We start from the raw sequence: 12828 nt of genomic DNA, 5'->3' as shown, positions 1-12828 counted from the left end.
CTGTGTGTCCCCAGCTGTCTTGGCAAGCAAGGCCTGGCCCAAGCTAAGGCGCACCCTGCAGTGAGCCAGGGACGGCCTTGTTCCCAGGGGACTCTGGCCGCCTGTCCAGGACAGCCACACCCTACCGTCCGCCGCCCACCCACCCAGCCCTTGGCCGCCTCTGGGAACCTTGGCGGGTCTGGTTCCAGGCCCTCAAAGCCTCAACCACTACCTGACCCTGCTCCCAAGAGCGCTGCCTAGTCCCGACGGGCTTGCAGGTACCCCTTCCCGCCCAGCAGCGCAGGGGGATGGAGAGGCGCGCCCGCAGCCCTCAGGCCGAGAGCCGACCAGCCCGCAGACCCACAGCCTAAGTGCGCTTGCGGATCCGCCCCCTTTTAGAAAAAGAGGAGGGGCTTCCAGGTGGGGCTAGTGGTAAAGAATCCACTTGCCAATGCGAGAGGCAGGTTCGATCCCTGGGTCGGGAAGATCCCCTGGAGAAGAGGGTGGCTACCCTATCCAGTCTTCTTACTTGGGAAATCCCACCGACAGAGGAGCCTGGCGGCCACAGTCTATGGGGTCGCAAAGAGTCGGACATGACTGAAGCGACTTAGCCCATCCCAGTAAAAGGGGACTGGGGTCTGGGTAGGGAGGGCCACTGGGCATGGGAGGAGGAAGCTGGGCGGGCTTCAGGCTGCTGTCCTTCCCCTGTGGATGGTTCTCGAGGCTGAACCCATAATCCTGCCGCTACAACAGGGTGCCTGGTCGGCGGTGCCCAGGACCCCGCGACCGCGCCCAGCTCAGAGTGAGGGCTTTCGGCTGCGGAGCTCCCTGCGCAGGGGCCGCTGTGCCTGGCTCGGGGGTCGCGCTAACAGGCGTGGGGTCTCCGCCGCGGGCTGGGGGCTCTCCATTCGCGGCGATGGGGGCTCTCCCGCCAGGTGCGGGGGCGCTTCTCGCCATCCCGGCCAGCCCCACTCGCAAGGCAGGACCACCGCGCGCCCCGCCGCCCCCGCGGGCGCTCCGAGGCCCCCCGGGGACTGAGTTCCGGTCACTCCCGCCCACTCGGGCGGGCGAGGGCGCAGGAGGCGGGAGCGGAGCCCGTGACGCAGCCGAGCGGCTCCGGGATGCGCCGCATAAATAGCGGCGGCGGCGGCTCCCGGCGCGGACACGTCGAGGGAGCCCGGCCGCCCTGCGCTTCCCGCCTCCGCGTCCCGAGGCCGCGCCATGCGGTGAGCGTCCCGGCCCTGCCCCACCCGACTCGACGGACGCGCGGCCCCGCCGACACAGGACCTGCAGACACCCCAGCACCCGCAGACATCCCCCGACCCTCCGGGCCCCGCTCAAGGTACCGCGCCCCCGAGCTCACCCCACTTTTTCTCCTCGTTCCCCCCTCCAGAGTGCCGCCTGCCGGTGGACCCTCCCCGGGGCCGGCGCGGCGCCTCCGCCCCTGGCCGGGCTCTCTCCTAGGCCCCCTGGCTCCTGGCTGCTCTTCCCGCACCCGCAGGGGTGGGGGTGGGGGTCCGGAGCCCCAGGCCGACGTGCGCCCTGGGGAGGGAGGCCGGTCTCCCCGCGCCGCCGCCCACCGCCCCTTCCCTTGCAGATGCCCAGAGGCTCCGTCCTCCTGCTCGCCTCCCTGCTCCTCGCTGCGGCCCTTTCAGCCACCCTGGGCCTCGGGTCACCGGTAAGCGCAGGGCGGGGGCAAACGCCCCCGAGCCGAGTCTCCTTCTCGACAAAGGGGGGGGGGGACCGCATCAGAACCAGACTGGGGGTGGGGGTGAGGTGAGTGCCTTGTGCCAGGAACAGAGCCCTCGACTCTGCCTCGGGGTGGGAGGGGGTGTGCGGGCTTCGGAAGACTGGGGAGTGGGGCCGGGGGGCGGGCGGCGCCGGGAGGGGCCCGAGTCCTCAAAGCAGATGGGTGGCGGGCTCGGATCCTCCAGGGCCACTAAATGGGGACCCTGCGAACCGGCGGGTAGCGCCTCAGGCCAGTGAGGGGTGAACCCCATTTGGTTAAGTTCAGTAGAGCGTCAGTTACCCCGTTTGCCAGCTGGTTTTAGCGACACGTGTCTTCAGCATCATTTAAAGGCAGTGGGTGCACTCTGAGTCTGTGGTCTGCAACTCTAAAGGGATTCTTGGACAAGGCAGGCATTGCTGTTCTCCTGTCGAGGGTAGCTTACTGGGGTGCAAGTGTGGAATGTCTTGCAGTTTCCCAAAGTACATGCATTATTCTGATTCCTGTATCCTGCCTGGAAAGTCTGGGTGAATTTCACTTAATGTCTTTCTGATTTCATTTAAAGCTCTTGCTTTAACAGTTTACCTCTCTCAGCTTATTCTGTGAGAGTCGAGTCTTTGTCATTGAAGCCGTGTGGCTATTTGAAGTAGATGCTGACTTCACAGGCTGCCATGGTGGGTTATATGAGCAGAAGCTGCCGCTGGGGGCTTCTTTGAGCCATCGTGGCCTGTACCAGGCAGGATGCTTGCCCTCTGACCCCTGCCCTCCCGTTTAAGGTGAAGGAGAAGAGAGGCTGGACCCTGAACAGCGCCGGCTACCTTCTCGGACCACGTGAGTGAAACCGGGCCGGCATCTCGGGCAAACCTGCTCTGGTCGGGCTGGCTGCGGCGCTGGTGCTGACCCTGCTCTTCCTGAAACGTGGGGGTCGCCGGTCATTGCTCCGAGCCCTTGATTTTCCACTGCAAGTCAGATAAAGGGGCACAGGGGAGTTTTCCCTGAGACTTCGAGGCAGGGTGGGTTTTTCTGTAGGTTTAACTGAAGGGACTGACCCAGGCCCTTCCGAGGCCTCGCCTTCCTCTGGGATTCCCAGCCTCAGCCCCTGTTCAGGCCTCCCTGGGTGAGCGTCTCGGAAGGCAGACACTCCTTGGGGCCCTGTCTCGGGTCCCTCTGTCTCTCCCTGAATGCTCCCGTCCATTCCTTGACCTGAAGAGGCCAAAACATGCTCGTGCCAAGACTGAGTCTCGATGGTTCTCTTTCTGCTCCGAATCTGCTCCTGGAGCCGTCATGCAGGGTGACTGACCCCTGGGGTCTTATCTTTGATGTGACATCGTCTGCACTTGGTGTGAGTAATTTAATTCCGTTCAGGATGCAGAACTCCAGTGAGTGTAGACTAGTGGGGGCCTTCAGAGAGTCCCAGTTCGACCGCTGCGTTTACGGGCAAGCACACGGACCTCGGGGCTCAGTGACCGGCTCAATGCCATGGAATTCCTCCATGGGCGCAGGAAGCGGCAGAGGTGGGAAGTGGCTCGCCTCCAGGCGCTAAAGGGGACTCTGTGGACCCCAGGCTGCATGCCGCCCACCCCCACTCTGCTTCCTGCACGTCCTCTGTCCGCAGTGACCCCTTCAGGTTTTGACCTCAAGGAGGGGTGAGGGAAGACCTTTCACTTCCCATCTCACCCTGCCCCTACTTTCAAACTTGCAGGCATGGTTTCACTGGGGACAGCCATCAGCCTTGAAGAAACTCCTCCTCTGTTTATTTCTTGTTTTCCCACAGGAAAGGAGGCGAACAGCAAATAGCTCTTGTCCCAATCCCTCCAGAGTCACTGGGAAGAGCCATCCCCATTTAAACGATCCTGGGAAGCTGCTTTTAGTTTTTAACCCCCAAGTTTAAGTACAGACTCTTCTTCCACTTCACATGGTGGTTTCTCTGATCTACAGGGTCCCTGAGAGCCGGGCTTTGAGAAACGCAGAGACAGAAATGAAAACAAGGCGGGCCACAGGCAGGGTCCCCTGGGCATCTCTGGTCTCAGAACAAAAGCAGCAGCCAGTCCTCAGGGGTCTGGGCACTGTGGGTGGAGTGGCCTTGCCTGCCGGACACCGACTCACGAGTTTTCCTGAGCCCTCTGCAGCCCGGAGTCCCTTCCTCCCAAGAGAGCACCTCATCTCCAGTGCTTCTGGCCCCATAGAAAGGAGGAGCCCGTGTTGAAAATGTGTTTATCAAGGGCATCTGGGACTCCCTGGGTTGTCCGGTGCTTAGGACTCCATGCCTTCACTGTCGGTTCCCGGGGTTTGGTCCCTGGCTGAGGAGCTAACATCCCACAAGCCGAGCAGCGCAGCCAAAAAGTCCTGTGTCAGAAAACAAGCTGTTTTTCACCATCAAGTTGGATCAGCAGAAGCTGTCCATCTAGACCAGCTCTTTGTCAGAATCCCTTACGACTTCGCGCCGTGCTCCCGGCTTCTGTCATCAGCACGAGAATGTGCTTGCTGCCGAGGCCGGTCTGAGCCTGGAGGCACCCAGTGGCCTCCTGAACCGCCGGGGGCTTGTCGTCCCTCCACACTGCAGGCCAAGGACTCCGGGGGAAGATGCATTAGTTTGCGCTTGCCCAGGCTTGGAGGCGACCTGGTGCATCAGGCCCGGCAGCCAGAAACCGTGTCCCAGGTCTCCTTTACCCCGAAGGGCCCCAGGTCAGGCCCTTCCCTTCACTGCAGGCTGCTTGGCGCAGAGTTTGCATTCTTTCTTTCCAGTTCTTTTTATTTTACTTTTTCTTTTTGGCCACACTTTGCAGTTTATGAGATCTGAGTTCCCCGACCAGGGATTGAACCCGGGCTTTCAGCAGTGAAACCTCAAAGTCTACCGGGGAACTCCGTCCAGTACTTTCTTAGGGGATCTCTCTGCTTACAACCTCAATTCCTGCTTTTCACTCCAGCCAACATGCATGCATGTGCACACACACACGTGTAGACACATGCACACACATACGCACTCACGTGTACACACACACATGCACGCACTCCACCTCCCTCCTTCCTTCTCGCCCCCTCCTCCTCCTCCTCCTCCTCTCTGACCCTGTCTCTCTCTCCCTGGCTCCAGACCATCTCCCTCACAGCAGGCAGTGGTCTTAGAGAGAGAAAATCTGCTTTCATCAGAAGGGCAAATCCTGTGGCTCCGCCTGCCCCTGTTTTCAGGGACATAGGACCCCAGGCCCTGTCCTCTGCCTGGGAGGCACCCAGTTCAAACACCAGCCCCCCTGGGGCGCCGTTGGCACACCCGCGCTGACCAGGCCTGGAGCCAGTGCCCTCCACTAGGCGCATGCTGGCCCCGTCTGGACCAGCGGCTCCCCTCCGGCTCTGCAGGCCCCAGCCCCTGGATGGGAGCAGCTCCCTGGCTCTGGCTCTCTCCTCTGGTTCCGCGGAGAGTGGCCCTCCCTCTTCCACCAGTGCTTGGTTTGTACACTGTGGTTGTGTTGCGTGTCGGCAGTAAGCAGCCGCGTGTCCTGTCACGGCAACCACACTCAGGTGCTTTCCTCCCTGGTTTGCCGACAGATGCCGTCGACAACCACAGGTCATTTCACGACAAGCATGGCCTTGCCGGCAAGCGGGAACTCGAGCCTGAAGACGAAGCCCGGCCAGGTGAGGGGACTTTAATCCCAGGGCATGCAGGGCCGTGGGGGTATTGGTCTCCTGCCCGCCCGATCCACAACCGAGCCTGAGCTGGGCCCCACAAGATCTGTCAGCTGCCAGAACGAGGCGCCCCAAACCTGAGAGTAAGATCCTGGGGTGGCCACGGGGTCTCAGGGCCTGCCCTGAGCTGAAACGGGCTCTGGGAGGGAGGGAGGGGCGTCCTGGTGGTGGCCCCAGGTGCCCAGGTCTAGGACGGGCACCCCGGTTGTCAACCCTGCCCCCTCTGGTTTCTAGGAAGCTTTGACAGACCGCTGGCGGATAACAACGTCGTGCGCACGATAATAGAGTTTCTGACTTTCCTGCATCTCAAAGGTACGTGAAGTACCCCAAGGGGAAACCCCACTTCTTGGAAGCCTGTGGAGAAAAGATTCCATGGACTTCTCCTGGGGAGGAGCCGGGTCCACCTCACACCTAGTCACGCTGGTGGGAGCAGTGACGAGGCCGGGGCTTGGTTCATTTGCGCTGTGGACCCAGACTCCTGGACGTGGGGCCGCAGTCACTACACACAGCCAGGCTCTCCGCAGACCACCTGGGGCCCAGGGTCCTGGTTGCATTTTCACCGTGGGCAGTCTCCTGGGGGGCAGGCTGCGTTTGACCTCCATAGCTCTGTGGCCTGGGATCTAGGCTCTTCCATGGACACTGCAGACGAGGGGGCCTCCCCATGGCCCATCCGACCTCAGCATTTCTGTGCTTGTGACTGCCGCTCTTGCCCCAGTGACCGTCTGGCCTTAATCAAACCCTCCCTGTGGAAGGGGCCCTGAGAGGTCACCACCGGGGGAGGTGGCCTGGGGACATAGCAGGGCTCCAAGTGACAGTCTGGCCTTAATCCAATCAAACCCGCCCTGTGGAAGGGGCTCTGAGAGGTCACCACCGGGACCTCCAAGGGTGGCACCAGGGTTGTCCCTGTTTTGTCTAGTTGGAAGAGTGAGGATGGTTTCTGGGTTCTGTCTTGATCCACTTGCTCTCAGGCTCCACTGCTTTTAGGGGGGCTTAGCGGGGGAGGAGTTTTGGGGGGCGATTCGAGCTTGCAGCTTTCCCTCAGAACCATCCACGGGCAGCGGGACTGTGGGAGGACTGGGAGACCTCAGAACCAAGAGCCCAGTGGAGCCTCTGGGGAGACCTCTGTGGAGAAAACTGGTGACTCTCCCAGCAAGGGCAGACGGACCCTTACGGGTTTATTTGCTCTGTTTGGAATGTTGCCACATGGAACTTCTTTCCTTAGGGGACACTGATTTTTATTACCTAAATGCATGCCCAGTGTGGGGGTTAACTGTGGCGCGTGCCTGATGCCGGGCTTGATGCGGGGGGATCTGAGTGTGGCCCTTCCCCTTGCAGACGCTGGGGTCCTGGAGCACCTGCCCGGTCTCCCCACAGCAGAGTCCGCAGGAGACGCCGAGCGGTCCTGAGCGGGCTCCCGCACGCACCGGGCTCCCCGTGTCACACGCAGTCGTGCCCCACGAGGGTGCCCGTCACATGGCAACCGCCCCATCCTCGCTGCCCTGATGCTGTGTCCTTGCCATTTCAGGTTCTTTCCCTTTGGTCATAAGTTTGAGTGGCAAAATTAAAAAAAAAAAAAAAACAAACAGCAATGGCTTGTGATTATCATTTCCTTCCAGGTGTCTGGCTTGTCACCAGTGCCACCAATGTGTTTTTAAAGGATGATGCTTGTTTATAATCACGGGTGTTAGATAAAACCTTTACCCTCAAATTCCACCATCTAGAGTATCTCTGAGACACCTTCTGTTGTCACTCATGTTTAGGGAACAAAGTTGTCTTAACATGAAGCTGAGTCAAAGATAATTATGAAGGCAAGTTTGTTTCTGAGACAGACAAAACCACAAACAGAACCCTGCCCTCCTGCGGCTGATATGGGGAGATGGGAACGGCCACAGCAGCCCCGAGCCTGAGGGGGAGGAGTGGCGTGGAGGCGGGCGTGAGGGTCGGGGGGTGCAGGGTGGCGAGGGGCGGCAGTGCCGGGCCGCGCGAGGTGGGGACCGACAGGGCAGCGCGAGTCACGCGGTGGGTCAGGAGGCCACCGTCCGAAGCATGGCAGCCTTTCTTTGGATCAGGAGGTGTGCTAGGCTGATGCTGAGTTAAGGACAGCACGTGGGGACTGAGGGTAGAAGTCTTGGTCCCCCTACCGAAGACCCAAGAAGGAAACAGGTGACGCCGCGAAGCCAGACAGTCGTCCTCAGGAGCCCGAGCGGCCTGAGGCAGCGGGGCGGTCTTCCCGCCATCTCCGCCCCAGCAGTGCCTCTCGGCCCTGGGGGCCCAGGTGGCCCGCAGACCCCTGAGCCAGTCAGGGTGCCCACCGTGTTCCCATGCTCCCCAGGTGACTGCAGCACGAGGCCAAGTGTGGCACTGACTGCCCGCTCCCAGGAAGAAGTAGACACGGCTTAGTTCTCCGAGGCCTAGCCCAGCCCGGCCTCCTCTCCCTTGCGACTCACAGGGCCTCTCCCTCCTGCCCCCAGCCACTCGGCCTGGCACTTGCCACGCACACGCCCGCGTGGGCCATCCCAGCTCAGGGTGCAGGCGCACCGCCCGCAGGTCCCACAGGCGCCAGGCCGTCCTTCACCTCCTGCCCTCACCGTCCTCAGGCTCCTCTTCTGAGCTGCTCTAATTCCCCCAGGCTCGCGGGGGCCCCAGCACCCCCAGAAGCCCTGTCAGAGCTTGGGGGCCAGACCCCTGCCCAGAGTGCTCAGGAGGACCAGGTGCGCAGAGCCTGAACTCCCCACAAGCGCCCGGCAGCAGCAGCTGGCGGGGGCCGCACATACCTCATTCACGCTCCCCCCACACCCGCCTGCAGTCTGCCTGCCCTGCCTCTGGCCTTGGCCCCTTCCATCCACACCGGGCGCCACCCAGGCTGCTCTGCTAGCCTCCCTGTGCCCTGAGCCCCAGATCCTGCCAACTGCAGCCCCTGGCCCAGTCTCTCTCACTTGAAACCTCTGCACACCTCCCTACCAGTGCCTGGTAAACTCCTACACATCCCACACGGTCCCGCTCGGTGGTGGCCTTCTCCAGGACACCTTCCTGTTCATTCTCCCCGAGCAGGGCTGTGTGCAGGCCCAGCGAGTGTGGCGCCGTCCCAGCCTGTCAGAGTTCTGTTTGCGGCTGTCTCTCCTCACCACGCTGAAATCCCTCAGGAAACCACCCTTGCCGGAGAAACAGGGGTGAGCCGGGGCCAGGCCCTGGCTTCCAGCATCGCACCTGACGGGCAGGAGAGCATCTCAGGGGCCTCGGTGCGGGCGCAGCCGTGTGGGCTCCAGGCCGAGCTCTGCAATCTCACCCCCTCTGCCCACCTGGTGTAAATGGAGTGGGAGAGATGGTGGCAGCGAGAGGCGGGGGGCGGGGGGCGGGGGGGCGGCCTGGTGCCATCTGCTGGTCACAAGTGATGGACTCGGTGGCCCTCCTCAGAGAAAGGCTGTGGGGGAGACGCTTTACTTCCTGGGGAGAACGTGGCTGCAGCTGGCCATGGCCATGCCGGGTCAATCAGTTGCCAATTGTGGCCAGTATTTCCAAGGAGAAGAGTTCACCAGACCCCAGGGGAGGTGGAGAACTCACAGACAGGCCTGGGAGCCACCCAGGGGACCGGCTGAGAGGTGGAAGAGGAGAGCGCAGGGAAATTCTCCGCGAGGCTGTCTGTCCCGTGAGGAGCAGTCATGAAAGCTGAGGGCTGCGAGCAAGGCCAAGACCAGGTGCCTCCCCCGCCATCTGCGCAGAGACACGCTGCTGCTCCGGCGCACTTGGGGCTGAGGAAGGGCGAGCCTGCCTCCCTGGGGAGCTTCAGGAGGGAGGAGAAAAGGGAGGAGAAGGTGATGCCTGAGAGGAGGCGAGAGGTACTGGGAGGCTAAGGAAGGCCTCGGAGAGGGCGGTGAAGTCTCAGGAAGATGACAAGCATCACAGCTCCTGACCGTTCTGACAGACAGCTCGACTTTGGTTTTTAATACGTTGCGAAAGAGAGCTACTAGTGGTTCATTTTAAAGTCTGGATTCTACCCTCTTTTATCCATGGTAACAACAGAGAAGGCTCTAGAAAGCAGAAAGCTTGACCGCCTCTGATCTAAGCTTAAAATGTGATGTTTGCTGATTTGCAGGCTTGAAAGGAGGTGTCTTTTCTCTCATTCCCGTCAGTACAGTGAAAAGCCCTGGACATTATGCATAAAACGAACACCAGAAGACTCAAAGTCAGGAGGAAGGCAGGGCAGCAGGGAAATCAGGGCCCAGGGACGACACAGTGTGGGGACTGAGTCCTTTCTTGTCTCAGCAGAGGGAAGAGGTCTATACTATCTCTGAATCGATACACAGACAACACGATACCCATCAAGAAAGAGCGTGAAAAGAACAAGGACTGGCAGAAAATATTTGGAAACCACGTAGCCCACCAAGGACTGTTTTCTAAAACATATAAAGGACTCTCAAAGCTCAACAAAAATCCAGTTAAAATGAGCACAATACATGAACAGACGCTTCACTGAACAGCTTACAGAGATGGAAAAAAAGCACCAGAAGAGATGTTCAGCATAATTAATGTTTAGGGGGCTGCACATTAAAAGCACAACCAATTACTAAACACCCATTGGAACAGCTGAAGAGACAGTCACCGCACCAACTGCTGGTAAGGAGGCAGAGAAGGTGGATGCCTCACACTGCTGCTGAAAATGTAATGTGATTCAGCTGCTCTGGAAGAGAGCTGATCACATCTTTAAAAATCAAACATGCCACAACCATCCAACCCAGCCACTGCACTCCCAAGCATTTACCCCAGACAAATGAAGACTTACCTTTACACAAGAACCCACACACAAATATTCATAGTAGTTTATTCATAACAACTCAGCTGCCCTCCAACGGGCTATTCTCTTGTCACCCACACCTACTACCGACCGTGAAAAGGAACTGAGTATTAAGACTCACAACACCCTGGTGATCTCCAGAGAACTCCTCTGAGTCACACACTGCACAACACTGTCTATTTAACATTCCTGAAGCGACTAAGGTACAGGTGTGGGCAATAGACTAGTGGCTGCCAGGGTTTGGGAGGGGAGGGGAAAAGGCGGGAGGGGTTGTGAATACGAGAGAGTGACTGGAGGGAGCCTTGAGGCGGCAGAATGCTGCATCTCGACTGTGTCAATGTCACCGTCCTGGCTGTGATACTGTGCTAAAGGTTTGCGAGATCTCACCTCTGCTGCTGCTGCTAAGTCGCTTCAGTCGTGTCCGACTCTGTGCGACCCCATAGACGGCAGCCCACCAGGCTCCCCCGTCCCTGGGATTCTCCAGGCAAGAACCCTGGAGTGGGTTGCCATTGCCTTCTCCGTGTTACCACTAGGGAAAGCTAGATAACGGGTACATTTCTCTCTGTATTATTTCTTACAATTGTATATAGATCACAATTATCTTAAAATGAAATGTTTAAATTTTTAAGAAGCTACTAAAATATATTTTGGGGCCTTAGTATGTTCACTGGTGAATTCTACTAAATATTTAAGGGAAAAATTATTCCAATTCTTTACTATCCCTTCTGGGACACAGAAGCTGAGGGAAAACTTCCCAACTCATTCTAACTCATCCTATGAGTGCAATATTACCCTAAAAAAGACACATACACACACAAACACCACATGAAAACTACAGACCAATATCTCTGATGAACATAAATGCCAAAATCCTCAACAAAGTGTTGCAAGTCAAATCCAACTGAGTATAAAAAAATTATACACTACAACTAAGTGGGATTTCACCTATGTATGTAAGTCTGGTCCAACAATCCAAAGTCAATTAACGTAAGATTTTCCTGGTGGTACAGTGGATAGGAATCCACTTGCCAGTTCAGGGGACCTAGGTTCACTCCCTGTTCCAGGATGATCCTACATGCTGAGGAGCAACAGAGCCCAGACGTCCCCACTACTGGGCCTGCACTCTAGAGCCTGAGAGCCGGGACTGCTGAGGTGCAAGCACCCGAGAGGCCACGCTCTGGCCTCAAGAGAAGCTACTGCAGTGAGAACCTGAGCACCGTCAGGAAGAGCAGCTCCTGCTTGCCACGACTGGAGAAAGCCCGAGAGTAGCAATGAACGGCCAATTAGCCAAAAAAAAGAAAAATTTAAATGCAATCCATCACATAAATAAGCTAAAGAAGAAAAACCCCAGGATCTTATCAGTAGATGCAGAAAAGGCATGTGACAAAATCCAATACCTGTAGATGATTAAAAAACAGTAAGCCTTTGGTAATCAATGAATCGGTAAAGAATATCTGCAACTTGATTAAGAATATCTAACAAAAACCCTACATGCGCGCGTCTAAGTCGCTTCAGTCATTTCCGACTCTTTGCAACCCTATGGACTGTAGCCCGCCAGGCTCCTCAGGCAAGAAAACTGGACTGGATTGCCATGACCTCCTCCAAGCATCAAACCTGCGTCTCTTAAGTCTCCTGCACTGGCAGGCTGGTTCTTCACCACATTATACTTAACAGTGAGAAACTAGAAACTTTCCCACTAAGATAAGGAGCAAGACAAAGATGTCCCCTCTCATTACTACCTTTCAACACCGTACTGGAAGTTCCAGCTAATGTGAAAAGAAGAGGAAATCAAAAATATACAGGTTGAGAAGGAAGAAATAAAACTTCCTTTGTTCCAAGGTGACACAACAGACTATGTTAAAAATCAGTCCCCAAACTCCTCGGACAGAAAGACAGTTACAGCAAGGTTGCAGGAAACAAGGTTAATATACAGAAGTCAATCTCTTTCCCGTATAGCACTATGGACAAGCGGAGTTTGAAATTAAAAACACAATGCCATTTCTGTTAGCACTCCCCAGATAAGATCCTTAGGTATAAATCTAACAAAACGTGCACAAGATCCATATGAGGAACTGCCGTGCTGGTCCAGTGGATGAGAACCCTCCTTGCAACACAAGTGACACTGATTCTGTCTCTAGCCCCGGAAGATCCCACACGTGGTTCAGATCAGTCCCGTCACTCAGTCGTGTCCGACTCTGCGACCCCATGGACTGCAGCACACCAGGCCTCCCTGTCCATCACCAACTCCCAGAGTTTACTCAAACTCATGTCCATCGAGTTGGTGATCACCAAATGGTTGGTGATCCAACAATTTCACCCTCTGTCACCCCCTTCTCCTCCCGCCCTCAATCTTTCCCAGCATCAGGGTCTTTTCCAATGAGTCAGTTCTTCGCATCAGGTGGCCAGAGTATTGGAGTTTCAGCTTCAGCATCAGTCCTTCCAATGAATATTCAGGACTGATTTCCTTTAGGATGGATTGGTTGGATCTCCTTGCAGTCCAAGGGATTCTCAAGAGTCTTCTCCAACACCACAGTTCAAAAGCATCAATTCTATGGTGCTCAGCTTTGTTTATAGTCCAACTCTCACATCCATACATGACTACTGGAAACACCATAGCTTTGACTAAACGGACCTTTGTTGGCAAAGTAAT

The 12828-nt window shown here is 57.2% G+C and overlaps 1 protein-coding gene across 1 annotated transcript; it reads left to right on the top strand.

The window, feature by feature from the left end:
* The first annotated feature begins 1576 nt into the window (after positions 1 to 1576).
* GAL (galanin and GMAP prepropeptide) lies at positions 1577 to 6792 on the top strand. The gene is made up of 5 exons (XM_068979046.1): positions 1577 to 1657; positions 2482 to 2536; positions 5249 to 5335; positions 5621 to 5698; positions 6722 to 6792. Exons 1-5 carry the CDS (start codon positions 1577 to 1579, stop codon positions 6790 to 6792), a joined length of 372 nt encoding a protein of 123 aa, XP_068835147.1.
* The last annotated feature ends 6036 nt before the right edge of the window (positions 6793 to 12828 follow it).

The sequence above is a fragment of the Capricornis sumatraensis genome, chromosome 8 (assembly GCF_032405125.1).
Source record: "Capricornis sumatraensis isolate serow.1 chromosome 8, serow.2, whole genome shotgun sequence".
In the NCBI taxonomy this organism is placed as follows: Eukaryota; Metazoa; Chordata; class Mammalia; order Artiodactyla; family Bovidae; genus Capricornis; species Capricornis sumatraensis.
The sequence above is the reverse complement of the archived record's forward strand: the minus strand, read 5'-3'. Positions and strand labels throughout refer to the sequence as shown.

What these genes read in the sequence shown, in the direction of transcription:
- GAL (XM_068979046.1), top strand. Translation starts at nt 1,577, where the DNA reads ATGCCCAGAGGCTCCGTCCTCCTGCTCGCCTCCCTGCTCCTCGCTGCG. An exon ending in CCCTGGGCCTCGGGTCACCG is followed by an intron (nt 1,658 to 2,481) that starts GTAAGCGCAGGG and finishes CTCCCGTTTAAG; the next exon opens with GTGAAGGAGAAGAGAGGCTG. An exon ending in CGGCTACCTTCTCGGACCAC is followed by an intron (nt 2,537 to 5,248) that starts GTGAGTGAAACC and finishes GTTTGCCGACAG; the next exon opens with ATGCCGTCGACAACCACAGG.